This window comes from Zeus faber, assembly GCF_960531495.2.
Source record: "Zeus faber genome assembly, chromosome: 16".
Taxonomy (NCBI): Eukaryota; Metazoa; Chordata; class Actinopteri; order Zeiformes; family Zeidae; genus Zeus; species Zeus faber.
In genome coordinates this window covers 6,229,453-6,257,088 of record NC_137202.1, presented here as the reverse complement: position 1 = coordinate 6,257,088, position 27,636 = coordinate 6,229,453, and the positions used below count along the sequence as shown (strand labels likewise).

The following is a 27,636-nucleotide window of genomic DNA, read 5'->3' as shown; positions in this document are numbered from 1 at the left end:
AATATTTTTTTTTTATTTACTCTATAGATTCTCTAGATTTCAGGTTCAGAGGGTGGGTCGATGACACAGTATTTATAATAAAATATGAATATATTTTAAACACTATATACTATATGATTATAGTCATGGTAAATTATTCTATATTGCACCAACCTAAATTAACAGAAAAATATTGAACATTGTGCAATGAAGATTTTCACCCCATGGTTTTGGACTTTTTTTTCATTACATATTTTAAACTGCTACAACTCTTAACTTTACCATAGAGACGACCACCCACATGTTAACATGCCTCATTGGCTGATTCTGCTGAATTGCTTTATGCAATTTAGTACATAATTATGAAATAATACATTTCATCTCAAATGTATTTTTATATGAAAAAAAAATTATAAATAATTTTGAATTCTTACTTTCCAAACCATACATCCATTCCCAATTCAATGGGCGTTTCCAATCAAAACATTTCCCAATGAAGGCAGAAAAGGCCAAACGTCCTCAGTACATTGCATTATACAGATTATGAAAGCGACACGGGAGAAACACTCAACACCAGTTTACATTAAATCACCGTATACAGAGCTGACAAATACGTTGTAGTAAACACAGTTTGCAGATATTTTGAGTATAATCTGCATTTCTTGGTGACTGATCCGTTCTGTGCACCCTGGATGTGAAGACTTCTGGGTCTGACACCTCCATTTTGTTATGGTCGGCCATATTTCCCGCCCAAACCCGAAACCCCTGTGGTGGTTCTCATGTTCTAAACGTTGTTGGATCTTGGTTCGGTCGGATTCTCCTTGGGTTTGATCTGCGGTGTTGCGGCGTTTTGGGCACGCACCTCCACACCCAGTGCCCGCTCCTTGCTTTTCCCGTTGGGTTCGGAGCCCGTGTGAGCCTGTGTTTTTTGGCACAGATCCCTCATCTCCCGCAGGCCCTGCTCCAGGACCCGCACGAACCCGGCCGAGCAGGTCCGGGCGCTGTTCCGGAAGCTGGACACGCAGAACAGCAGGTGGTGGGACTGGGGGTTGTAGCAAGCGCCGTAGCCATCGGGGAGCACCGGGCCGTAGCAGCAGAACATCTCCACGCTGGTCGGCACCTGAGGAGGGACGCGCATCCAAGGTGAACATGTTCACAGGAAACAACTACAACAAAGGTTCAGTCATTTGGGTGTAATCGTGATGGAGTAGGAACGCTGACAAGCTGAATTATACAGATAAATACATTTGGATTAGTTAGACTGAATTTTATAAGGTTGGATTTAATCAATCCCTGCAGGGAAATTAGAGTATTGTGGCAGCATTTACTCATAATATGAGTGCTTAATTAGGAACAAAATACTGGGTAGGGCCTCCCTTTGCTCTGAAAACAGCCTCAGCTCATCTTGGCATGGATTCCACAAGATGTTGGAAACATTCCTTTGAGATCCTGGTCTATGCTGACATGATCGCATCACGCAATTCCTGCAGATTGGTCAGCTGCACGGTGATGCTGCGAATCTCCCGTTCTATCACATCCCAAAGGTTGTGGATTCAGATCCGGTGACTGGGAAGGAAACTGAAGAACATTGAACTCATTGTCATGTTCGTGAAGCCAGTTTTGCCTTCTAACATGATGCAATATCATGCTGGAAGTAGCCATTAGAAGATGGGTCAGTTGCAGCCCTGAAGGAATGGACATAGTCAGCAACGATACTCAAATAGGCTGTGGATACATACTAACTAACCTGATGAAAGTACGCCGCTGCAGGGAGGTGGGGGCGCCATGGATGAAATAGAATTAAAAATGCATGGGTTTCAATTTCGTTCTGACTTGCACGAAATAAAAGTCTTATCTTGTTGGTTAACCAACATAATAGTTTGAGACTTCAGTGAGCCCTAAACTGAGATATTGACCTTTGAACCCCGACCAGAGGTCACATTTGAAGCACTATATCTCAGTTATTAAAAGAGCTACCAAAATAAGGTCAACTTTTTGGACAGCTCTGGACATACAGAGCGGTGGTAGTGTCAATAGGGGGGCCCCTTAAAATGGCCTAACACATAATTCAGGGCTGTGCAAATTACATATGTAAATTCTGACAACGGAGGTATATTCCCCAACCAAATTAACTTCAAGTAGGACATCGATGTCATTCATAATCCATAACTTATTTTCCTTTTTAGGTTTATAATAATATAACTGCCTTAGCCATAAGGCAATTGGATCAAGATGCAAAACAAGATGGCGCAGAATTGTAGTTGTTAGGGTAAGGGTTTAACTTTAGGATTTATAAATTTTATAAATAATTGTTTAAATATGATGCAATGTATATAATAATTAGTTTTTACTCCACTTGTCTGTATGGTATCAACCTTGTTTTCAAGAAAAAACATGTTTTATTCGCAATGTCATGGAGAAGTTCTATACTGCTCATAATCCTGAGTGTAACAGCGTGTCTCTGATTGTTGGAGCTCCCTGTTACCATGGAAATGTTACCGCACTGGCTGATGGGTACATTCAAATTTTCAGCCAGGCGTGCAAACTGTGACAATAATATACAATTTAATTGTATCTATGATTGAAATTCATAATGAGGGTATGACCCTCTATATCCCTATTCTCACCCAAACTTGAATTTCATAGAACATTCAATAGAGAAAAAGTGAAACCTGTCTCCCGCTTTTATCTCATGCTAGTCAGAACGAAATGTAAACCCATGCATTTAATATTTTAATTCTCTAACCCTAACCCTAACCCTAACCCTAACCCTAACTCCCCACGATACTTTTGTCAGGTTAGTTTAGTGTACATATCTCTGGCCCCCCTCCTTCCCCATGTCACCCTTTCTAAAGTGGAAGAAAATCTCCCCGTTCGAATGAATTGGTTTAAATGTTGTTATTTGTAGCACAAAAAACATTGGACAATCATGCTCTGAGACAAGATTCAATAGATTATTTCTCGTGACTATGAGCATGAAAAAGCGTGAGACCGGGTTGGTATCTGCATAGTTTTATGCATTGCACTGCTGCCACGTGATTGGCTGATAACTGATAATTGCATGAATAAGTAGGTGTACAGGTGTTCCAAATAAAGTGCTCAGTGAGTGCATATATATACACAGTATATAATACAGTCATAGAGATTCGGTTACAGATGATTTGTCATAATTTGTTATTTGTGACAGTAAATATTTTGAGCAAAAATGGTTATCTGCAAATTTAAAATAATAATAAAAAACTGTATATATATTTAATTTTTGATATTAATATATAACAAATTCATAAACATATTATCATATATTTTATAAAACATTTACTGCCGAATTTACATGTGTATTTATAATATATTATTATATAATCTAAAAAATATATATATTATATATTTTTATACTATATATTCATATATACTGTATATATGAACTGTATATATATATACACCATGTATGGATATACTGTATGTAGTTGCATATATGTACAACATACTGTATGACTACATATATGCAACTATACTGTATATATATTTTTTGTTTTCCATTTACTTTGGCATTGAAAATGTATACATAAACATGTCTATATATAGGTTTTTTCAATATGCCCACCTGACTTGTAGACAGAATGAACTGGTTGCTGATCAGATAAGCTTCGTCTTTGAAGAGCTCCGGCTTCTCCATCTTCAGCTCTTGCGCGATTTCTCGTAGTCCCAGTAGGTGATTGTCTATTGCCATGCCTGTGATGGCCTGTGAAGAATGCATTGCAATGTGGTTATTACTGTTTATTTTCATTGTTTGCAAGGTTCTCTACAATGTCAAAATAAAACATGTGAGATGTAATTACCAGAATAGTGTACTTTGTCTGTGCATTAATGGCGCCTCGTAACTTGTCCATCTTTTCTGTGTCCTGGAGAGGTGAAGACCAAGAATGAATGCTATCTTGTACTAGTTCCTTATTTGCAATATCTGTGACAGGGTCAAAGACTGTGAGTTGAATAAACAATCATACAAACAGGGTCTGGTGTTAAATAATTAGGAGGCTGCACAAAGAAGTCCAGTCCAGCCAAACCTTCTAAAATAAGCCTAGTCTTACACTGGTACTTGACTTGAGATCCGTCATAGCTCTGACAAAATCCAGGGCTTCAGGCGTGGCAGAGCGGATGTTGTCCACTCGTCCTTCCCGGAAGCGTCGGATGGAAGCGCTCTCGTACGTCGACACGGGCCTCCCATGACACCTGGAACCCAACGCACAGTGAAAGCAAATGGTGGAACGCTTCAGTCCTGGGATCTTAGATGTTCTTACTTGTAGTAGGCCAGCTGGAGGGCGACCTGGATGAAGGCGTCCGGACTCATCTTCTGCTTCTTGATAAACTCCTTGCCATAGTCGTGGAATTTGTGGACGTTCATGTCCAGGTTTCTTACCAGCCTGGATGAATACAAAGGTAAAAAAAAGATCCTCTGATCAGCAAAATACCTTTTTTGTTTGGATGAATAGATAGATAGATAGATAGATAGATAGACAGATAGATAGATAGATAGATAGATAGATAGATAGATAGATAGATAGATAGATAGATAGATAGATAGATAGATAGATAGATAGAAAGATAGATAGATAGATAGATAGATAGATAGATAGATAGATAGATAGATAGATAGATAGATAGAAGTAGGTGAGTGGGTATGTGATAGATGGATACTTGATTTACCCCCGGGGGAAATTGCATTGTCTCAACAGCTCACATCAAAACAGGAGCCAAAATAGTAATAAAGCAATACAATTAAAAATATATTAAAATGTTTTAAATATAAATATAATTTATTAAAAATTAAAATTAAATGGAAATATATGGAAAATCTGGAAGATACACAATATAAATGCAAAATATAAATATGGAAATATACACTAAACATTTTGTTAAACAACAGATATAACCTAAAAACAAAAAACAAAAATATCCAGTCCGATACAACAACTTAAGAAATAAGTGATAACTGAAAGTGACAAGAACTGAAGATATAAATTGTGATAACCTGACATTAAATGTAAGCCTCAAACAGTAAACAAGTAAATGTTGGCAGAAAGCCTTTCAACCAAAAAAACAAAATAAATAAAAAGCAGAAGATGAACCCTGACTTGTTCAGCTTGTCGGCAGAGGAGGAAAGGTGCTTGTGGATTTCGGGCGTGCATTTCCAGCGCAGCCTCCGTGGCGCCGGCAGCTCACTCACACTCGCAGCCCTGACCAGCTTGGATGGACTTCCTATCCTGGTGTTCCGCACCAAAAAATAAATAAAACAACATGCATTTTACTTCATTTTAATTGATATGAACATGCTTCACAATGAGTGTAGTTTGCATTTATATATAAAAGGAATTCTCTCAAGACAATTACATTTAAGAAAAGTCTGGAAAAAAATAAATATATGAAATTAAATAAAATAGAATAAAAAGCTAAATAAAAATTGATCAAATATACACAAATAGCAGAAAAAATACAAAACATAACTAGTCAAATATATATGACTACAGTTTAGGATTTAGGCGTTTTCAATAAGTGCATATGGGAGATGCCGACCTGCAAATATCGAAAAAACTATACATGATAGCTGTAAAAATGTGACATGATATAACTTATGTCTGTGTGGATGTGTGCAAGGATAGAAATGTTTGGAGGTTTTTTTGGGACGAGCGCCCCGCCCACTGTAGATTCCCATCCGCAAAGCATTGGCCAAAATGCTGTCTATAAAACGCGATTCACGCCCAAACTGTCTTCCACAAATTGATAGCACACAACCCTCGATCAAGATGCTCGATTTGATGCAGCTCGAAAACACTGATAAGCTAAAAGATGTCGAATAACAGTATGTGAGTGACCTTCGGAACCACTCCCTTAAGAAATAATGCTTGTGTATTATATATTATGCTGTGTGTTATGGCACGTTGCTTACATGTATTTGAGCAGATACTCGGTGCACTGCACGAGGACGATCCCTTCAAACGGCGAATGTTCACACACGACCCCGCAGCAGCCGTCAGATCCTACAACAAACTGAAAAGTTCCTCGCGTCACAGTTTGATTATTCAACTTATTAGACACCACGGAATTATAATTATTTTTGACATTTTTGGAAACGATGTCTCAGACGGGCAACACTATGAATTATGCAGGTCAAACGAGTTAAATTCTTAATCAAAACGTCTCCATCAAAGGGGGTTTGGACTCTCAACGGGATCTTCACGTCTCCTCCAGGATTTTCCAGGATCCTCATCAACGTTCTAACCCTGACCCTGCATTTGACATGGATTTAATGCAGCTGCGTCCATGAGACTGAATTTATTGAATTTGTCCTTAGGTTGTCTTTCCTTTTTATACAACAGCTTACCACCTTCCGTCGGCTTTCCTTTGGCTCGCTTTCTTCTTAAAACATGCTTCTACCATTGTTTTTCCTAATTCCCTTCCTTCCTTCCTTCCTTCCCTTCCTTCCTCTCCTTCTCATTTTCTTTGGCTTCTTTAATTTTGGCCTACCTTTCTAAAAATTTCTCAACTTAATTCTAGGATTGAACTTGCAAAACACGATAGTCGGAAAAGCAACTTCAGAATACCGATTATAGATTAGTAAGATGATCTGTCTCATACCTGACATCTACACATGGAATTAAATCCATCGACCAGCTTGTCGGGGGTTAGCGGTTAGGGTGTCTTGCTCAAGGACCTCTCAATCCTAATTAGTGCCACTATTGAGCTGCGGGAGACCTTGCTCCACACCCGTTTACCTGCATGGGCTTGTCATACCAGCGGTTGCCTCCGTTCTTCCCCACTCCTCCGCCATGGAGCATCGTTGTAGCCCTCGAGGTGTCGCTCAGGTCGGCTCCGCTGGAGTCGTCGAGGCACACCAGGCACATGCAGCGCTCGATCATGTCCAGAGAATCCCTGTTGGTGGACTCTGAAAGGGAAAAGTATGAATTTCTAATTGTTGTGCAGAGGTCATTCTTTTGCATTGTTTGTGAATTGTTCGCGCACGCTGCATTCCATTGAAGTCAAATCTCAGAAAAATTGGACCTCTTACTTGGAAAAGTGCAAAGGAACGGCCATGCAAGTCTGAGTTTACACACTTCCAGACTCATCTTACAGAAGAGAACAGACCTGATGTCACAGCAATATGTCGGCACAACAAGGGTTTCTATTTGAAAACGTGTCGGTATAAACTACTCTTATCTTAACTTTACATGTTTGACTTCACAAGTTTGCCAAATAAACACATTTACTGCAGGCGTCCATGTTTTGGGGAACAGAGGGAATGGAAACACATTGAGGTACCGGCCCAGAATCACCAAGTTCCGATTTCCCATGGAACGCAGCATGTGACTGAGAGCAGCAGCCCCTCCCATCTCGTGGGCGGGTGGGGTTATGTAAATGAGGGTGCGTGTGTGGGAGGGGATGGGCTGCAATCCCGGTGCACCACGTGATGTGAGACTTTTAATAGTGTTAAAATGAATCCACGTTCAAATTCTGCTTTTAAAGCCGACCTTTCATGAGCACACGGCGAGACTCCGCCCACTCTGTCCTTCCATCAGAAGTGAGCAGACCAATGGGAGGGAGCCGCTCCTCCTCGCTGGCGGCCATCTTGACGATCTTCTCCAGCTGGGTCAACAGATCTCTCTCATTCAGGCGGCGGAAGTTGATCACCACGTCCAACACGAAGAACTAGACAGAGGATGTTTGGAAGATCTGTTTTTGCTAAATTTCTAGACAGGAGGTAATTGGCCTCTCCTTCATACAATCCATGCTGACAAACGCAATAAAATCTGGTAAATACATGTAATCACATTAAAAAAAAAAATTTATACATTTTTTAACAATCCCCATGACTGAGTACTTTGAACCCTGAAGAAGTTAAGTCCAACAATGTAACGTCGGAAATTTTGGGGCAACACTATAATCGGGTACGTACATTTATTTTGTTTGTTTGAAACTGTGATTGACTCGAGGAACCATTTGATTGCGGAGCTCCAGATGGCGTCCTCAGTGACGGTACCGCTCCAACTCACAGAAGGAGCAAATATTTCTTCACACATCGGTTTCATTTGTTATTTGGGGTGTTAAGACTGTAAAGTAAATTTTCAGTTGCTCTTAGTTCCAACGCTTCCTCCTCTTTGGGAATTCCGATTTGGCGACAGACCCGAAGGTCGTCCTGTGTCGTGATCTACTACACGCCTCACAAGTTCATATAGTCAATTAACTTTAAATAATAGCAGAGAGCGTGTGTCACTGGGGCGCCGGTGCCAATCACTCACTGCAAGCCTTTGGTAAACACGGTGCCCACGAAAATCTCTTTATATCCCGACATCCATATCCATACGTTCCGCCCTGACAAGAACATACTGTGGGGCATAATTCCAAACCTAATTAAGTGAAACAATCTGGGTGAAGTTAATTGTAATCATCAATAACATACATCAAAGTGACGAGTAAAGCTCGCTTTACACCGAATACGAAAAACGACAAGAATCAACCGGAAGTCCATTCATTCCTATGGAGAGTTGGGTTCCGCACTTGAAAAGCTGTGGCGCGCTGCAATAAGTCCCGCCTCCTCTGCTGTGCACATTTTCCGCGTCCGGTCGAGGCCCCACAATGGATTAAAATGTTATGATGAACGCGACAAGTTTCAACATTACGACCGGAAGTAAAATTACCCAAGTCAAGTTTTTTATTGGAACTGGTCTTAAAACTATAAGTAAATAAGTCATGTATATTAAATTACTTATCAACGTTAACCTCGGATGTCACCATATTCACTATCGATAAATCTTGGAATTTTATGGATTTTTTTCACCCTTCGGCACAAACTTCATTCATGGAAAAATGGTAAATGTCCAGCTGATCAAACTACTCTAGGCTTCTCCCCCATTTTCTCCGACCTATTATGTGACGCTAAACTCGGTCACGGTTCACCCAACAGCCACTGAGGGGATGACCTGATTGTCAGATGCGATTACGAATTCGGTGTAAAGTAGGCTTAAGGAACTCCTTTGATGAAAGACTTTGGATCAGGGTGGATCTATCCCTTCAGAAAAATGAACGTTGTTAGGTTTTTCTTTTAATTCTTTTTGACTTCTCTCTCTACATCCCACCTGGTTCTTGCAGGCCACAATGATGTGCTCAGGTTCTGGCATGACACTGCTCTCCTGGGCCACCAGCGTGTCCCTCTGTGGCCCCGGGAGGCGGTAGGAGGTGAAGAGGCGGTAGTATTGCTCCATGCACAGCGGGGTCCCGGCCAACTGGCCCCGGGCATAGTCTTTTGGCAGTGTACGTCTGCACACATACACACATGCATGCACGACTCTGTCAGGGGCAGAGTTGAGCACATTAACTTAGGGTTGGGCGATATTTAAAAAAATGTGTGAAATATAATTTCACATATTTTGTTGCCTATATTGATACACTGACACAATTTTGGGGATGGCTATTGTTGCTTTCATAAGGTATTTAGACACAACCAGCCAATTCCTGCAGAAATGGGAGTGGGCCCCTGTGCAGCCCAGAGTTTCTGAGCAGCTTGATATATTATTTATCTAAATTGTCCATTCTCAAATATTAATTTTTATTTATCAAAGAAGTGGTGTCGCAGGCTGAAGGCATCAATCCCTTAATAAATAATCCCTCCCTTAATAATAATAATAATAATAATCCCTCAGTAATGTGGATATTATGACAAAGCAGGTAGAAGCGTTGATTAGAACAATGAGAACTGTCAATGCTCAGAAAACTCTTATTTTACTGTGATATTAATATAATATATCCATCCACTGCCCAGCCCTGCATGAAATTCAGAGAAACAGGATTAGAAAAACACCTACTTCTATGGATCTACTCACGTGTCAAGCTGAGCTTTGTACTCCAAAACTCCCGAAATCAGATGAGCAGCGAACCTGGTGAAACCCACATATTGCGATCTCTTAGCAGCTCCTTCCAGCAGCAATCTTTCTACTTCTCTCCATTTCTATTTCTATCCAAGGTTGTGGTTCGTGGTTCTCTGTTGTTGTCTCTGATTTATTAGGACGCTGCGGTTCTTCCAACAGCACAAATGCGTTGAGTAAATCAGCTGGTTAAGGAGCCGCTCGTCCCAGATCAATAGCATGTTAAACCAAACAACAACCTTCAATGTTCATTAACTCTGCCACCGGTGCCTTGGCCTCACAGCCCCCAAGGCATGCTGGGTAATGACCCTATCTGTCATGGCGAATGCTGATGTATCAAGGAAGTATTAAACTAAGGTCTGCCATAATTGACTAAAGCCAATCTGTGAACTTTTGATGTGGTCAGGTGACAAATTCCCAATTATTTATTCTTGGGGAAAATGTCAAGCATTACATTTACATTTTCAACCTTTTATATTTCCAATCACTTCTCAAGCAAAACCTGAGCGACAGAAGGAGATGGTTAAGGAAAAAGCCATCCTTGATTTGGTGCTTGATACATTCTGGCTATAGTACAGAATAAAAAATCCCAATGAGGAGTGAATAAAGTCATTATTTTTTTTATGCGGTACCTTAGTGAGTCTATGGGAGCTCTGAAGTTCTGCTGAGGGAAGACCATGACAGGGCTGGAGTTGACTGGTAAAGACAATCTGTTGTTCAAGTACATGTCATTCAGCCAGTAGTCGTACACCTAAAAAAAACGAAAGAGTTCAGGGAGATATTTGGCTTGAAAATACTGCACCTACAGCTAGAACTATGGGACAGTTTAAAGCTTCAGGTTCTAAATGGATTGGAGGGAGAGATTTGAATTAAATGTAACCATTTTCATTCCAAATGATCTTTCTTCCTAGACCTATGTCCAGCATAATGAGAGGGACCTATTTTTCTTTTATGACCACACAGCATGTGTTCATATTTACATCTCATCACACTATGCGTTTTGTTTTTAAGTGGTTTCCAGGAAACATTGGCCAAAGTTATGAAGTTCTACACAATGTCTCATTTTTGACAACTAGAGGGAGCACTTTTCTATCATAACATGGCCAAAACAAACCAAAGAAATCAACTTCCATACTTCTCTTCCTAAGATCTCTCAATCTTGCTGGTCTGATGTTGATTTTAATTTCATCTTTTTGTGTGTTTGACATTCTTTTGGAAGAAAAAATTTTATATTGAGGTGTTCTCATTTGTTTGTAGCGCCATCTTACTACTTGTTTCGAGTGAGCAAGATCCTACGACAGACTAGCCGAGGGTTCCACCATTACCTCAGTGTAGGTAACTGTGGTATGGGGATGGTATGGTTTGAGCAGCCACAACTCTCCTGGGTCTAGGTAATTGGGCCACTGTGGCAGTTCTGCCTGCCACACGCCACCCGAGTGGCGTTTTCAAGCTCCTCTGGCCCAGAGACACAAATGATGGAGTAGAAAACACACCAGTTTTATTGTAGCGAGTGGGCGAGGTGGAACAAGCCCCGGAGCAGATGGACAGCATGCCATGACAAGGTCTCTTCTCCTGAGTGTGTGTGGGGGTGGGGGTTTTACCTGTTGCTCGTGAGACCAATCAATGAGCAACACGTGTACACCACGCTAATCCTGGGCCAAATAACCTAGACCCAGGACGGATGTGGCTGCTCAAACCACACCATCCCCACACCACAGTCACTATGACCTATAGTCTACTATAACCAAAACGAATCTTGGGATCATGTCTGATATTTAAATGAGATACGTCACAAACTTAAGCTATTGAATCTTTAAGGCATGCTATTCCTTTAATTCTGAAAGACCCTATTTCGATTACAAATGGTTGGGAACAACATGATATTGTTTGTGTGTAGTTTTTTTTTGTTATGGAAAGTGATAAGGAATTAGCTTTATTTACCCAGTTTGCCTTGTGTTCCCTCCTCTCCAGGAGTTTCTTTTGGAGCTGCTCCCCCACGCCACCGGGGGCAGCAAACACGGTAACAGCCCTCTGGGTCCGGAGAAACTGCTCCTCTGACAGCAGGTGCTTCACACACCTCAGGTACAGGTCCAGAGTTTCTCCCAGAGCAGGGACTGGGAGCTTTGGGAGGTCCTGGTCAGCCAATTCAGAGGAGAATCTCATGACAAGTGAACATTTCCATTTGTTTTCACTGATATAACCCATTTTTCCTTATATAGTTAAGCTACTTTTAGGATATTTTCTGTAAAACACTTGTCTGACACTCCTGAGTTTTGTAAAACCTCCGAATTCCATCTGGAATAGAGAGGCCTTTACAGAAGTTATTGTAGATAATGGGTTTGTGACGAATAGTGCTGGGACCACTTTATCCAGTACGGCAACTCGAGTCAGAGAATAGACGCAGACAGAGGGAACAGTTCTTGTTGTTTATAAAAAGTTGAATGATTCAGTGAATGAATGGATGAAGTTCGTTATCACACATAAACAACCGGTAGATATACGTTTGATATTTATAACTTTCTTCACAAACGCATTCTCTGTAACTGAGGGATATGCAGCCTAGGCGCAACAAGTTCTGACTTAATCCCGCACCCACCAAACCAACACTAGGACCGTGCAGTGCTACCTGGGCTGTCCAAAGAGCCTCACTAAAATAACAATATCTCACCCAATATAACAAAGGTAATGGGGAATTTATTGCTTCCCCCTGAATGGCATGACTATTATGTAAACAGAATAAATTCCCTAAGGTGCTACAGAAGCCCCTTTCTGGATTGGCATGGTCGTCCGGAACATCCATCGGCACTTGCATTCTGCTTGACCACCTTCCCGACCGGCCAGTAAACGTGTGGCAGCTGAGGATTGACCATCATCACAACAGTGTTCTGGAGGAGATCATCTGTCTGTTGCAGACACTTCTGGCAGACTTGATGAGACGGTAAGTAAGTAGCTTGTGGGGAATTGCGTCCAGAAGTGATCCACCATTATTTGACACTGTCTCCTGTTGAGTGGGTCTGTTGACAGGACACTTATGGCAGGGAAGTGTCCCACATGTTTGGTGTCACGGGATCCGGAGACGCAACATCTGATGACACCTATCCTAAAGGCTTGGAATTAAGGATGCCTTCCACCTCGATCTAGACTGTAAGGACTTCTTCTTGGAGAGACTGAATGTCGATCACCACCTGCAGGGCTTTCTTTGCAGATTGTATCTCACGCTCCCAGCTGCCACCAAAGTGGGGAGCTTTTGGTGGGTTGAACTTAAACTAGATCCGCTGCTTGGCAAGTCTCTCCTGTAGCATGGCTCCATTGCAGCAAGCACCTCCTTCAGCTCTCTCTCTGTAACCTCAGACTTCTGTTCCCTGATCAGAGAAAACCTAGGAAGGGGTGCCTCTATGGGTAGAATTGCCTGGATGCTAGGAGGAAGGCATCAGCGTCGATGCTATTCAGTAGATCTAAGTGGTGGTGAGATCGAAAACATTTAGTGGTGAGACATTTAAATATGACTCCCCAACGTTTCTCCCTGCGCCTCCCAACCTTGATGATGTATGGTCCGAAGCAGCCCACTTGCGTCAAGAAAAAACTACGGCCTGAAAAGCTCCACACAGGCAGGAGGTAGGTCCGAGCTGCTGGGTGGCTCTGACCAGTTTTGTCCAGCTGTTGAATGTTGTGATGTCTGGTGTTTGGGGTGCCAGACTCATCTTTGTGAAAATTGTTTTCTTGAGCTCATCTTCTGGCTCTATGGAGGTGGTTAGTGACGGCCATTAGTTATGTGGACCACGGAGGAATGATGTCCTATCCAAGGGTCCTTAAATCCACCAATTTTGTGCTGCCAGCTCCGCCAAGGTCTTGAGATTGTCAGCTGGATTGTTGGCCGTGTCCACATACCGCGAGGTAAGCAGGGATGTCAGGTCCTGGATCTTAGAGACTCTGGTTCCAATGAAGACCTTGAACATGCAGGACCAGAGAAAGGTCTGGTGATGCATAGTGTGAGCTCTCGATGAATGAGGGAGGACAGCTGGGCTCCTTTCAATGCTACACAGAACTCTAACCGTGGCATTGACTGCTGGCGATTTGGGGCCACCATAGACCTAGCCATAACGAATGAAACATGGACTGTGTTGTCTCTTAGTTGTCAGGTAAGATACTGAACTATGCTTGTTCAGAGAAATCACAGAAGATGTGCAGAGTGTAGTCTGTGGCTTCAGTGGCAAGCTCCAGTGGTGCGCGGGTTTGCGGTAGGGAGATTTTCTTTTCCTGATCAGGGAGTTCCCAGCTACACCAGGCCTGGGGGATGTCAGGAGGGTGGTTTGGGTCATCTCAGCTCCTTTTCTTCACCCACAGTTTCTGGACGCGAACCTTGGCCCGCTTTGTGTAGGGAATGATTACTCCGAGAGGATCATATTAGCTGGCTAGCACCTTGTACCCATGGCGCATGGTGGGAATCTTACTCTCCATTGACTTGGGCTTGTAGCAAAGTTGATCAGTTAGGCAATGCCACTGTAGGCCCAGAGCCTGCTCCTGAGGGTCGGTGCAATTTTCAGCTAGCCCTAGCTCTGTGCTCTCCGTTCTGGCAGCGGAAGGCAGATGGGAGACAACAGATGGGAAGTTATTTGCCCACAAGCAGATCTCAAATCCTCCCGAGGCTAGACACTGCCGCATCTTGTCTATGAGGAGCTTGGCAGACTTGGGTGTCGAAAGGCTCTGGAGCAAGTTGTCCACATAGAATGACTGCTCTATGTACTGCAGGATGTCTTAATTTCCCTCCACGTGGTTTGTGACGTGCTTCTGCAGTGCAAACGTTGCACAGCATGGGCTGCTTGTTGTACCAAATGGCAAGACCTGCCATTGGTACTGTAGAGGTCAGGTTGTTCTTCTCTTTGAAGGTTTCTCCAGACGAACCTCAGCAATGGCTGGTCCTCAGGTAGGAGACGAACCTGATGGAACATCGCATGGATATCTCCACAGATGGCAACAGTGTACTTCTGGAATCGCACGAGAACATTAATGAATGATGGCCCGAGGATTGGACCCGGGAGGAGTTGCTCGTTGAGGGAGAGACTGCAGTAAGTGAAGGAGCAATCAAAGACCAGACAATCCTTGTCATTGTGATGGACAAGGTGATGGGGAATAAACCATGACTCGCTGGACTTATCCACCTTTCCCCTCCATCGATGAGCCTTTGGATCTCTGCTTCCTAGACTTTAGCCTTAGCTGGAACTTTTACCCGTCGTCACACTGTACTGCGGAGCATTGGCATAACTGCTTTGGCAGTGGCTTTCAGCAGTGGTGCATCCTAAATGCGGAGCAGAACCGTGGCGTACCGGAGTGTGTCACTGACCTTCACCTTCTCGTGTGTGCTTCAAGGATGCTCACAACCTCTTGGTCCAGAAGGGCTTGTATTGCTAGCCTTTCGCTTCGAAACAGGAGCAGATTGAGCTGCCAGAGATGTTCAACATGATGGTAGAGGTCTTCTGGAGCTGGCTTGAGAGATATGAAGTAGCAAGAATTAGCATGAGACGCGAGGCCATCTGGACCCTGGAGTGCCCATCCAAGCGCTGTGTGAACAGCTACGGGTCCACCCTTGGGGCGGGACCCGACAGGCTCTTTGGCTGTGATCAGGTGATGTAATCTGCACCAATTAGCAGTAGAGGATGCACCTGAGGTGAGACACATCTTGGTGGATGGTCTGTGGAGCAAGGGACTAGGCTTCATCTTTGAGTTACAGGTGTCGAACAGCAGCTGGCAGTATTATCGTGCATTCAGCCCCATCGTCCAGGATCGCATAGGTGTGCAGCGACTTGCTCCTAGGGCTAATGATGATTGGCACCACCTTGAGGTACACCTTTCCTCCTTGCTTAGAGTCGACGAGCGAGGCGCGATCCTTTGGCATGGTGAGGTAGATGCAGGGACCTGGCTTGGCGATGGCATGGAGAACTCTGAGGTGAACCCCCTGGCATTCACTGCAGGCTTTCTTCAGTATGCAGGCATCTTGCTCTTGGTTGGTGCGACCACACTTACCGAAAGGCGGTGAGCACCAGACGATGTCTGGACACTGTGATAGGTAGTGCTCTGCACTTGTCCTCTTGAAATTAGTTTGCTTGGTCTCCAACTGAAACATATCTGAAGGCTGATGGCTGTCAGATCTAGGCTTGTCTGGTTCATGATAAACTGAGACAGGCTGGTTGCAAAGCCTGGGCATGGGAACCTGCCTATCTCTCTGTGGAGGCTGGTGCCCTGCTGTGCCATTTTTGCGGACAGTCTTTGACCAACGGCTTTTACCCTAAGCCAGTCGGAGAGGTGTCAAAGGTTGTACAGGTTAAGGCTCTTTGTATTGAGGTGACCTTGAGCCTGTAGGTGCTCGATGAAGCCATCCCTTGAATGCTTAGGGAGCTTACTCTAGAGCCATTCAACATGGCCGATCGACATCACTTCGATCGTGTTGGGCCCTTCCAGCGATGTCAGCATTTCCACTAGCAGGGCGATGCTGAGGGTGAAGCTCTAGAAGGCTTTGGAATCTCTTGGTTTGAGGTCAGGAGAGTTCAGGATCACTACAATCTTGCTTTGCGCAAGTTGATGTGGCTCCCCATATTGCCACTGTAAGGCCTGCTGAGGCTGATACACTGGTTGTGGATGATGGCTCAGCTGGTATGGCAGTGGCTCGTACACTGGCTGTGCAAGAATGACTGGCAGGGGCTGATACACTGTCTACAGGGGCACAGCAGGTGTGTATGGTGAAGGCCCCGCTACACATGTGGGTGGTTGATTGGTAAACTGCTGTGGTGTGCCTGCTGGGCGTTAGCCCACTGGCTGGAGAGCAGCTGCAGCGGGTGTGCAGTTTACATTTACATTTAGTCATTTAGCAGACGCTTTTATCCAAAGCGCCTTACAATTGTTCAAACACCGACGGACGCAGCCATCAGGAGCAATTAGGGGTTAAGTGTCTTGCTCAAGGACACTACAGCATGCTAGCAGGAGGAGCCTGGGATCGAACCAGCAACCTTTAGATCACTAGACCACCAGCTCTACCTCCAGAGCTACCATCCCCACTTACTTTACAGTGCTGTTGCTGTCTTGGTCTAATACATAGGTTATGCAGGTGTAGCTGGAGTATATTGATATGCTCGAGATGCAGGTGTCATTGGCATGGGCTGATATTGGATCTGTACAGCCATTGCCATGCAGCTATAGATGATATCCACAGGCTATGACACTGACTGGTTTGGCTGCAAGGTAGGCTGGTAACCTGGTGCGGTTGATGTTGGCCCACATGATCCACTGTTTGTTCCACTGGAATCCCTGGTGCACTATGACCATAATCAGTGTGGCTGCCAAAATTGCTCCGATCAACGGTGCAGAAGTTACTGTTAGTAGAGACTGAGTTAATGTGTGGCTTTGCTGCCTTTGGCTTAACGTTCAAACTGTTGTTGCCTGAGGCTGTAATGCTGCAGTTGTTGTGCACGGCAGAGGTGTTAGCGTCAGCTTATCTTGAGGCTGTGTAGGCGTTTCCCAGCTGGGGGGATAATGGCTGCCGGAGAAAGACGCAGTTGTCTGTTTGGGAGTTCAACCAAGGTGAGTGGTTTGATGGGATGCCCGGATTGGGATATGACAATTGCTGTGGTGTAGAAGAACCAGGTCTGCTTGGCGGGGAGAGTGGGAGAGGGGCCCAAGCGCGGTGTATAGCTGGTCACCTGTAGCGATAAACTCAGTCCGCAGACTGAGTGAGCAGAGCTGCTGTGCACTGCCGCTGCCGTCTTTGAAGGTGCAATATAAGGCATGACGGACTGTGTTAAGCTGAACTTTTAACCTTGGTGGTGTGCTGGAAGCTGTCGCGGCCTACCTCGTCCTTGGGTTCTGCTTTCAACTGCTGCTGTACGCTGTGCTTCTTGAGTGAAGTAGATCTGGCTCAAAGGACCGTAGATCATGAGTTTATAACAAATACTGTATAATTATAATAATAATAATAATAATAATAATAATTTGATATCAATAACTTTCTTTGCGCTATAACCCTGATGCAATTTTTTGGTAATGATGGGTCATCACACTCATTCAGTCAACCATTTCTTTTTACTTTCCATATAACCATATGTGTTATTTCGTCTCATAGCCAGTGTCTGGGCTTACCTGTGGCTGCACACAATGTTCCCCGGAATTTCCCGAACATAATGATCTTTGTTGAATATCAAACTTGTGTAACAAAGCAATGTTCAGCTTTCACACTATCCACAGTAACTCCACCTTTTGTGAAATCTAGGTAAGGTAAATGTCACCACAGAGACTATATAACCAGCCCCAGAGAAAGCTCTCTTCCAGAAAAGACCCCTGGTGCATGTTCTTAAAACTTTGTACCAGTACTTAATAAATACTCATCTTTTAATCACTGTCTTTGTCTCCAGTCAACACTAGATTAACCATCATCCCGCACACACCTAACCAACACTAGGACCCTGTGGCGCTATCTGGGCTGTCCAAAGTGCCTGACTAAAATAACTCTCACCCAATATAACAAAAGTAACAGGGAATTTACAACAGAGGTATCGATTCATCAAGTGAAGCCTTCACTGATTTTATATTGTTGCTTCTCTTTACGAGTAACTAATCCTCAACAACTATAAAAAAAAAACACATTTCAGATAATCTGTTTGAAGAGCTTTAGAATATCACATTAAGTACCCCCCCCCACCATGGCCTACTAATATATATTTACTTTTTACTCAAATTTGTGAAGTGTTAATTCATTTTGATTCAGGACTTGATGACACATCTTGAACTACATGCAAACATGATAGGCACGTGAGACAACAGTGGTGGAATAAGTACTCAGACTTTTTACTGAAGTAAAAGTACAAATACCCAGACACAAAATTACTTTAGTTCAAATGAAAATGCCACTATTGTACTACGTGTACTATGGATGAGCAACCCTAAATCATCACTTTTATAGAACCAGTCCCTGATTTTATATATATATATATATATATATATATATTGGGATTTAAATAATAATGCAGTCGAGTAAAGTATAGATATTTGCTTTGAAATGTGGTGGAGTAAAAGTCAAAAGTCTCTGAAACGAATATGCTGAAGTCAGTACATATACTTGGAAATGTACTTCAAGTTCAAGAGATTATTTGTCACATACATATACATACCTTCATACATATGCAGTGAAATGTCATGACACCTGGTGATTACGCACAATAAGCTCTATAAGCTCTGAAAATACTAATATGTGCTTATACTTCCCACTTAGACTCTCCACCACTGGATATAGTATGTGTTTAAACAATGCATTTACATCACTGCCCCCTGGCTCTTTGGGGGTCTCTGGCTCCAGGACCGGCATGTTGGGGAGCAGTCAGACAGAGGGACGGCAACTCTGCATTTGCAAAACAAGAAAAGGAAAAGAAAAGAAAAGGAAAGAAAAGCGGAATGGTGTTCTTATCTGGCGCTCATGGCGAATGCTCCAATGCCGTAAAGCTTCACTTTGAGATGAATATCCGTCCGTACCTTAAATGTTTCTCTCCAGGGAAACATTTGTCCACGTTTATTTATATACTGATTACGACTACTACTACAACTACCAATAATAATAATAATAATAATAATAATAATATAATAACCGTTATTTGCATGTAACAACTTTCCCAACATGCAACTCAAGCTGCTTTAAATTAATAGATTATTTAGTAGGAAAAACTCTCAAACGTGTCATATTCATATATTTCGTATGGATTTCCTTATATGAAACGTTGCTAAAAAGTAATAATAACAACAGCGTTTTATTTTTACTAAGAGAAACAAAACCAAGTCAAATCAATGGAATTTGTCACTCACCATACAGGAGGGGGGAAAAAAACTAAAAAACGATCCCCAAACTTCTAAATTCTACAGTCGGGGCAGGTGCTCATCTTGAAGGAACTCCGTTATCTCCACCCAAACACCTTCCACTCGCATCCACTCCGGCTCCTGGCGTCCTTCCATCCCGCGCAGGACAGACCCACGGATGCTGCGAAGGCTCCTGAGAGACGCCGAGGGTACCGAACCCACGTCCCGGCTCCTCCCATCGACTCCACGTAATATCCACGAGGAAAAAAAACAAACAAACAAAAAAAAAATATACAGAAAAAGTAGAATTGACAGGTTGTGACGTCACCTCGCCTTATAGGGATTCAGGATAATGTGACTCGCACGTTCCTCCCTCCTTTCTCATTTAATGAGATTTATTTTCTATCAATCCAGCAATTAAAAACTGTCACTTCTCCGTGAAATACTCATGTTTTTTTTGGGGGTGGATTTTATATTATTCAGATGTAATATATGCTACCTTTATGTATTACCGGATATTAATACATTTAGATGTAAATTTGAATCCTGGGAATTAATAAATCTATTCAAATCTTTTTTTTTTTTTTTTAAATCGTATCTTATCTTTTTATTAAAACCAAAGCAATGGGCCTTTGACTAACTGTGCAGCAGTTACGCAGCTTCTGAATGTGGAGAAATAACGGAAATTATTCCCTTCAAATCCCTGCACATTCCCATCCCGCTCCTTTAGAAAACCCCTCTTTAATTCATTTTATTTGCTTCATCAATGGCGGTAAATTGTCGATGCCTCCGAGGAGGAAAGCGCTTCGCTGCACTTTAATTCAATAATCGATTGTTAAAATAAATGTCAAAATACGTATCATGAATGGGCCAAATTAGGGGGGTGAGGTGTGATCTCATCCCAACTCTGAAAGCGCTTGATTGGAAAACTAGATGTGAAATTCGTTGCAAATCAAAGTGCAGCGTCATTGGAATAAATAATTGTTGGTGAGTAATATTATTTGCACAGACCTTAATTTTATTATGTACATTAATATACACTTTATACATTTGAGGCTATGCATTCCAGAGAATAACACCATCCAAAATAAACGGGATATAGACTGCAGACAAGACGCGATATTCAACTCAGTTCCATCTATTTCATCTCTCTAAAAGTGTCATGTGACAAAGGTCTTATTGCATATTTATTTTAGCAGCACAACTCCGGCAAAACGAAAAAAACAAACAACAACATATATTTTGAAAAACATTTGATTTGTTGTGGGCGTGTGTGTGCGTGTGTGTGCGTGTGTGTGCGTGTGTGTGTGTGTGTGTGTGTGTGTGTGTGTTTTGTTAAATACATTTACATACAGTCCCTGAATATGATATGATATGAAACCATTTGGATACAATGTGATAATGAACAGACGTTTATGTCGACACGTCCACGATACTTTTACACGCAAGTGGATCCCCACCACCGAGCGCGTTCAATGGGCACAGGAGAGGACGCGCACGTGGGCAGACCTCTCTTTGTTAGTGCACGATTATGCACGGTGTGTGTGTGTGTGTGTGTGTGTGTGTGTGTGTGTAAATGAGAGATGAGATACTATAACATTGGGGATCTAGCTATGGTAATATGGGCACTTTGATACTTGGTGTCAGTTTTACGCATACTCTCCGGATGACTCGTCCTCGGAGAAGGACCGCTGCGCAAAGGTGTCAATGCCGTTCTCGTCAATGGTCGTGCACAGTCCCTTTCTCCTCTTCTCTCGTTCTTCCATCTTGATGGTATCATATAGTCCTGTCGGCCCGTCCTCCAGCAGCATGTTGCGCTCTGAGAAGGAAGGTTTAAGTTGAGACACGTTCTTCAGCAGCAGCAGCGCCGGTGCGTAAAGCACGTTGGCGAGGCCCATGCCCAGGTTGAGCTGGACGAACCCCAGGTCGTGGACTATCTGCCCGGCAACCACGGGTCCCAGCGCGTAGGCCAGGCAGTAGGAGATGTCCGCGATGGCGTAAACGCTCCCGTACACGGATACGTGACGCACGTCAACCAGGAAAGCCAGCGTGGGCAGCAGCGCCGTGTCCACCAGGGCGATGCCGAAGCAGATCCCGCAAAGCGGGATCATCAGCTGCCCGAAGTTTTTGCAGGCCGGCACAGTGCAGGAGCTGGCCCCGATGAACACCATGCCGATGGCCCCGTAAAACCACTGGAGGTGCGGATACTTCGCCGCTAGCTTCACGGTCAAATAAACCCCCAGGACGTGCGGGAAGAAGGCGGGGAACCATGTCATTCCGATCTCCCACTGGCTGGCGTGCATGTTTTCCTCCATCCAGTTGGCGATGGTGGGTTCCAGGAAAGCCAGGGGGATGTTACAGGTGGTCAGGGCGCCGGCCACCACGGCGATGTACGGGTCGATCATCAGCTTGAAGATGGGGGTGCCCACGGGCATGTTCTCCCTCTCCCGATTGGAAAAGGGCTTGAGCACGGCCAGGCACATGATGCCGTCTACCAGGCAGATGCAGGCGAGGACCAGGAAGGGGACGCGCTTCCCCGCGAACTCATACAGGACCCCCCCGAACGGAGGCGCCACGAGACTCCCGAAGGAGATGAAGGCCAGGGCGATGCCCAGGGCTTTGCTCCTCTCTGTATCCTCCGTGTATTTGTCCGCGATCAGGGCAATGCCCGAGGTGTCGGCGAACGCAGATCCAAGACCCTGCATGCTGCGCGCCAGGAACAGAGTCCAGTAGTTTTCAGCGAAGGCAAAGATGACCGTGGACAGAAACATGATGTTGAGTCCAATGAAAAGCGGAATGTCATACCCGACTCTGTCTATGAACGTGCCACTCAGTGGGTTTACCAGGAGCTGTAGGATCGCCTTGGAGGCGAACAGAACCCCGATCTGCAGGTCGAAGTCCCCCCTGGTGACCTTATGGACGGTGCTGTTGGTGGAGTTGGTGTGCGTCAGCCGTGCGTGTGCATGGTCCGCTTCGTTCTGCAGCTCTACCAGGTAGTCGGGTATGATTGGCACGATGACCATGTAAAGCATGTTGTCTAACAAAAGTGCAACGCAGACTATCACTAAAATAATCCGCCTCTGTCGATCCGGATCTTGGATCGCGGTGCCCAGTTGTTTAGTTCTTTCCCCCATCTGGGACAGTTTCATGGCGGCGGATTGTGCCAAATTAGCGGTCGGTCCCTCCGTGGTCCCCTCTGGCTCCATGGCTTTAGACCCACCTCTCACTCAAGTCCTGAATTAAGAAATAAATACAATATCTATTGAGTCCCTGGTTCACCAGCCTCCATGAACTGACTAAACTTCCCTATAGTTTGTCTTTCCTGGAGCCTATTCCCTTCCCCTTGCGCCGCCTGTCATTGAAAGCGCATTTCCACTCTGGTGACTTGGGCGCGTTTTATCCCCGTTGTCCGCTGCTTCATTGTCTCCTATTCCGTCATCCAGGTGACGTGCTGCGCCCCTGACAACGAGCCTCAGTCGGTCGGCTCCAAGGGATTCACCCGCGGGTCTCTGGGCTCCTCATCCGGTGTAGCTCCGTCTCCAAAGTCCCCCTGGCAGCCTTTACGCACGGACACCTTCGGCCGTCCTCAGTCACCCGTAACGCGGGGGGCTCTATCATCATCTCCCATCAGCTGCACTGGTTTTGTTGGAAGGAAGGACGGAACACACACTGACACACTGCAGTTTGTTGACTCCCCTGGGCTCCCCCACCTCCTCCCCTCTCGTTCCAGGGGGCTGTGACGCACTGCCGTTCCACGTATTTCACGTTAATTAAAGAAAAGGGGGGGTTCTTGAGACGGGATAAGGGACTCGGCCGTATCTACAGCGTAATTTCAGTGCACATCAAATAGGCCTATTGGAATTCAACTAAAAATGTTGAAATATGGAGGACTTTTTGCTTGATTTAAAAGCGCGCAAAATTGTTGCAGTAACAGACAATACATTTGAATGGCGTTATTGGATCAACTGAAAGAAAGTGCAATGCATTTGCAAAACCTAATGACATATTCTTGTATATTTACATATTGTTTTCCCATTGTTCTATTTGACATTCATGTGTCCTGTATGGGACGAAAGACGATTCTGATTCTGATTCTGGTTCTGATAATGTCTAAAATCACTACCAAGCCTTCATTGAAAGAAGTAAACCGAGTAACTTAAATTGGACTGTATGTCGTGATGTCCGTAGGCGTCTTCCATTGACTTACTGGAGGTTGCAGGTTTTCGGGGCGTCGTCCTGCGGCCATTAGCTGAACTGCAGTTTCTTTAAAGCGGTTGACACCCGTTTGGAGCAGTCGCATGCAGCGGCCGCTAGATGGTGGCGTCTGTCTGCAGCTGAACCCCAGCAGCTCCACAGATTTATACATCCATCATGAGTCTACTTTTCTTATTGTTATTATTATTATTATGATTATAAGTATGATTATTATTATTAATAAATATAATTGTTATTATTATTTTAATTATGAATTATGGGTAAATCAATAATAATAATAATTATTATTATTATTTTAATTATTAATTATTGTTATATTCATAATGATTATTAAAAACAATAAATAATAATAATAACAACTAGGCCCAAGTGAACTTTACATAAAGACTGTGAATAAAAATATACAATGTTTTTTTTGTTTATTTATTTATTTATTTTTTTAAGATTACCGAATTCTTGCACTTAAATTCAATGCGTTCTTGGCGAACCTGCGGTCGCCAATTCGCCGTGCGCCAGTTGCGCTTCCTGTGCGGCACAAATATAACGCCATACTTTGAATGCTGCACCTGTAGCCCAAAAACATATTTTTTTTAATTTAATTTTTTTAAATAAAGAGCTGTAGAGTTTGTGCAGGAATGTGCAAATGTTCAGAGTATGAGATATGAGAGTATGTGCAATGTGCACAGATAATAGTCCAGAAGAAGAATGTGCGTTAATGTAATGCATTGACATACCCATTCAATTTAGGGTGTACAGGTCCGTGTAGTGTCTATGGGGGAAGGGGGTGAGGGTCCGTTTCATTGGGGGGTCCCAGGCCTTGTTGATGAGGCCAGTTGCAGACTGGAAGAAACTGTTTTGGCCTTGTTGGATCGCAGCCTTCTGCCAGAGGGAAGTGTTTCAAACAGTTTGTGTCCGTCACCCTGGTGCGTAATGGTACACAGCTCTTCTCACAGAAGCTGATGTATGATGTCACAGCCTCTGTATACTCATCCAGACTGTTGGTAGCAGTCCTGAAATCGTCCCAGTCGATCCAGTCCAAGCACGCCTAAAGATCCTACACAGCTTTAATATCTGCCTACAGTCCCTGTCCTGTACAGCTAATTCAGAGGGCACCAGAGAGCGGAGAGTCACAGCCAGACAGCGACGCTTTGAGGTGAGAAATTAGACACAGGACTGGGTTCTGCACAACATTGAAATATGGAAGTTACTCCAACTAGTGCATGACCCTTCCAAATTGAAGACTTGCTAAGACATGTTAATGGCACGCTTTAACACAGTGTACAAACAACTTTGCAAGAAAAAACAAGCACCAAATGTGAAAATATAGGCATAGTAGAACTTCAGGAGGATCATTTGAGTCCAGGTTTCTTCCCTCAACGATTCAGCCCTGTACACAGTGGCACGGTGCTTGCACTGCTGCCTCACAGCAAAAATGTCCTGGGTTTGATTCCTGTCTGGACCACTGTTGGCGCCATGCCCCAGTGGTTTTTGTGTGGAGTTTGCATGTTTTGCCCATGCTCACATGGGTCTGTATTGGAGACATGGGTCCATGGGTCGCCAGTATAAAAAAGGACCCCAATTAAAACATGCAGAACACTTTCCTGTCCTGTCTCTGATCGCGACATAGATCTACACCAGGAGTTGATCCATGGGCGCCATTCAAGTGAAGGCTGTCCTCTGTGAATACATTTCCCCAGCCACCACCTACTGTGTGTTTGTGTTTGTGTTTGTCACCACTCCCTGCATGGGTGTTTGTTACATGCATTCGCACCTGTGAGATGAATAAAAAGAAATTATTTTTCTTCTTTATGCAGACTGTAATTTTTATCCAAGAGAACTTCAGGAGGATCAGCCGAGTCCGGGTTTTTCTGTCAATGATTATGCTGACTGTAAATCCTTTATCCCGTAAGCACCTCTTCGTAAACAACATTGCTGAGAAAGCAGCGCTGCTTTTTTGTCTCTTAATCTTGAGCAAAAAATGTGAAGCCTGCTTGATCTGCCAACCCTGGTGGCCACCGCTTTGTGACTCGGTCGCAGAGTCCTGCAGCCCCGCCCTGCTGCCGCACAGAGCTGAGCCATCGCGTGTTGTTTATCGATATTACACGTGTCGCGTTTCCAAATTGCACCAAATTCGACACGGCCAAATATGAAGTAGATCGGATGAAGGGGTAAAATAGTTGAAGGACAGACAGACAGACAGACAGACAGGCAGGCAGAGATTCTTTATAGTTCGATTACATGTAAATGTTTGACACGGTTGGGCGTGGTTTTAGCGCCTTCAGCGGACACGCCCCCAGCATCTTAGGGCTGAGGGAACTGCCTTTGTTTGAAAGCAAATTTTATATACTCGGCATGGGTTGTTTTTTTTAAACTATTTTAGATTTGGCTGGGTGGTTCATAAAATACATTTCTGTGCTGTGACAAACTCAGAACACATTTATTTTTGCCTTACAGGGACTTGCTTTACAGGGCGTGGTTGCCTTGATTGATGGGTCAATTGGTGGTCTGGTGGTTTCACTGCCCCCTCAGCACACCAAGACTCCGCCCCCTCTCTCCCCAATCCATAAAGCTCTGGCTCCATCCTGCCGACATGGCAGCGAGCATAAACACAAATTTGAGGCTTCAAAACGGAAATCGATTTCTTATTCTGACCTTCTCATTGAATTTGGAGTTGGGCTAATTTTCCTGTCCGGTCCTCCGATCAGCCCTACTGCTGGTCAGCCAGTAGATGTCCTCAAAGCCACATCAAACAAAGAGATGAGCTGCAAAATTAAAAAACGAACACTGAATTGATATTGAACAAATAGTTTATGTTGTTTTCATGCCGGGTCTGTATATTTTAGTTGAAATGCACCACCACTGTAATACGCCACTAAAGAGTCTCCCTCTTTATGTTGTTGTCTTCTTATTCGTGCCCTTTTACGAACCTTGGGATAAAATAATGTGGCGGAATAAGGAAAAGTGAGGAGTTAGGAGTGTGTGCTGTGTGGAGGAGCTAGCTGCAGGTGATGCTTCTCCCCCGGTCCTCCGCCTGACCCCTGGGTGCTGCTGCCTGCCTGTCGAGAGAGGGTTGGTGCTGGGGCCCAGGGCATCTTTGGGCGGCCCCTCTGTGTCCCTTCCCCGTGCAGGAGTCCCTGTTCAATATCTATGAGTGTGTGAACAAATACGTAAACAAATGTGAACAAATACAAAAACATGCAAATGCCCGAATACATAAATGTCGACAATAAATATGTAGGTAGGTCAACAACGATGGACACACAGCCATGTCTGTGAGCATTTCACCTTAAATGAATCGAATCTTTCTTTATTTCTTTTCTATTTATCCATTCGCGTCTCTGTGTTTCCTGTGACTTTTGTTTATTTATTTATTCCATGGCATATGATTATGATATAATGTTTTTAATTCAGTGTGTTTTGGCTGCCTGGCAGGGGGCGGAGCCTGTTCCGTTCTCTGCTCTGATTGGCTGAGTTAGAGGATAAACATTTTTTTTTCCCCCTCTGTGCTTCTGCTCTGATCTGATTTGAAACCAAGCTCGGGAGATTCAAGATCACCGTGTAATCTTTTGCGCTTGCCAAAGTATTAATTTTTGACGGCCACACAAAATCCCGAGCCACGCAGCCAAATGCACATATATGAAACATCAGAAATATGACTAAAGTTTTTTTTTATGTTGACATTCTGTTTTAATGAGAATTT

At 43.8% G+C, this 27,636-nt stretch overlaps 2 protein-coding genes across 2 annotated transcripts; both read right to left on the bottom strand.

Annotated features, from left to right (window-relative positions):
• Window positions 1-763: 763 nt before the first annotated feature.
• On the bottom strand, window positions 764-14,552 carry chata (choline O-acetyltransferase a; the record flags this gene model as incomplete). The annotated part of the gene is made up of 16 exons (XM_080017023.1): window positions 764-1,099; window positions 3,581-3,718; window positions 3,816-3,878; window positions 4,065-4,206; window positions 4,275-4,397; window positions 5,109-5,237; window positions 5,921-6,021; window positions 6,747-6,916; window positions 7,500-7,677; window positions 9,105-9,285; window positions 9,849-9,902; window positions 10,523-10,641; window positions 11,832-12,023; window positions 13,108-13,252; window positions 13,710-13,837; window positions 14,310-14,552. The coding sequence occupies 16 exons, from the start codon at window positions 14,550-14,552 to the stop codon at window positions 764-766; spliced, it is 2,442 nt and encodes an 813-aa protein (XP_079873149.1).
• Window positions 14,553-21,370: 6,818 nt separating this feature from the next.
• On the bottom strand, window positions 21,371-22,927 carry slc18a3a (solute carrier family 18 member 3a; the record flags this gene model as incomplete). The annotated part of the gene is made up of 1 exon (XM_080016156.1): window positions 21,371-22,927. One exon carries the CDS (start codon window positions 22,925-22,927, stop codon window positions 21,371-21,373), a length of 1,557 nt encoding a protein of 518 aa, XP_079872282.1.
• Between the last annotated feature and the right edge of the window lie 4,709 nt (window positions 22,928-27,636).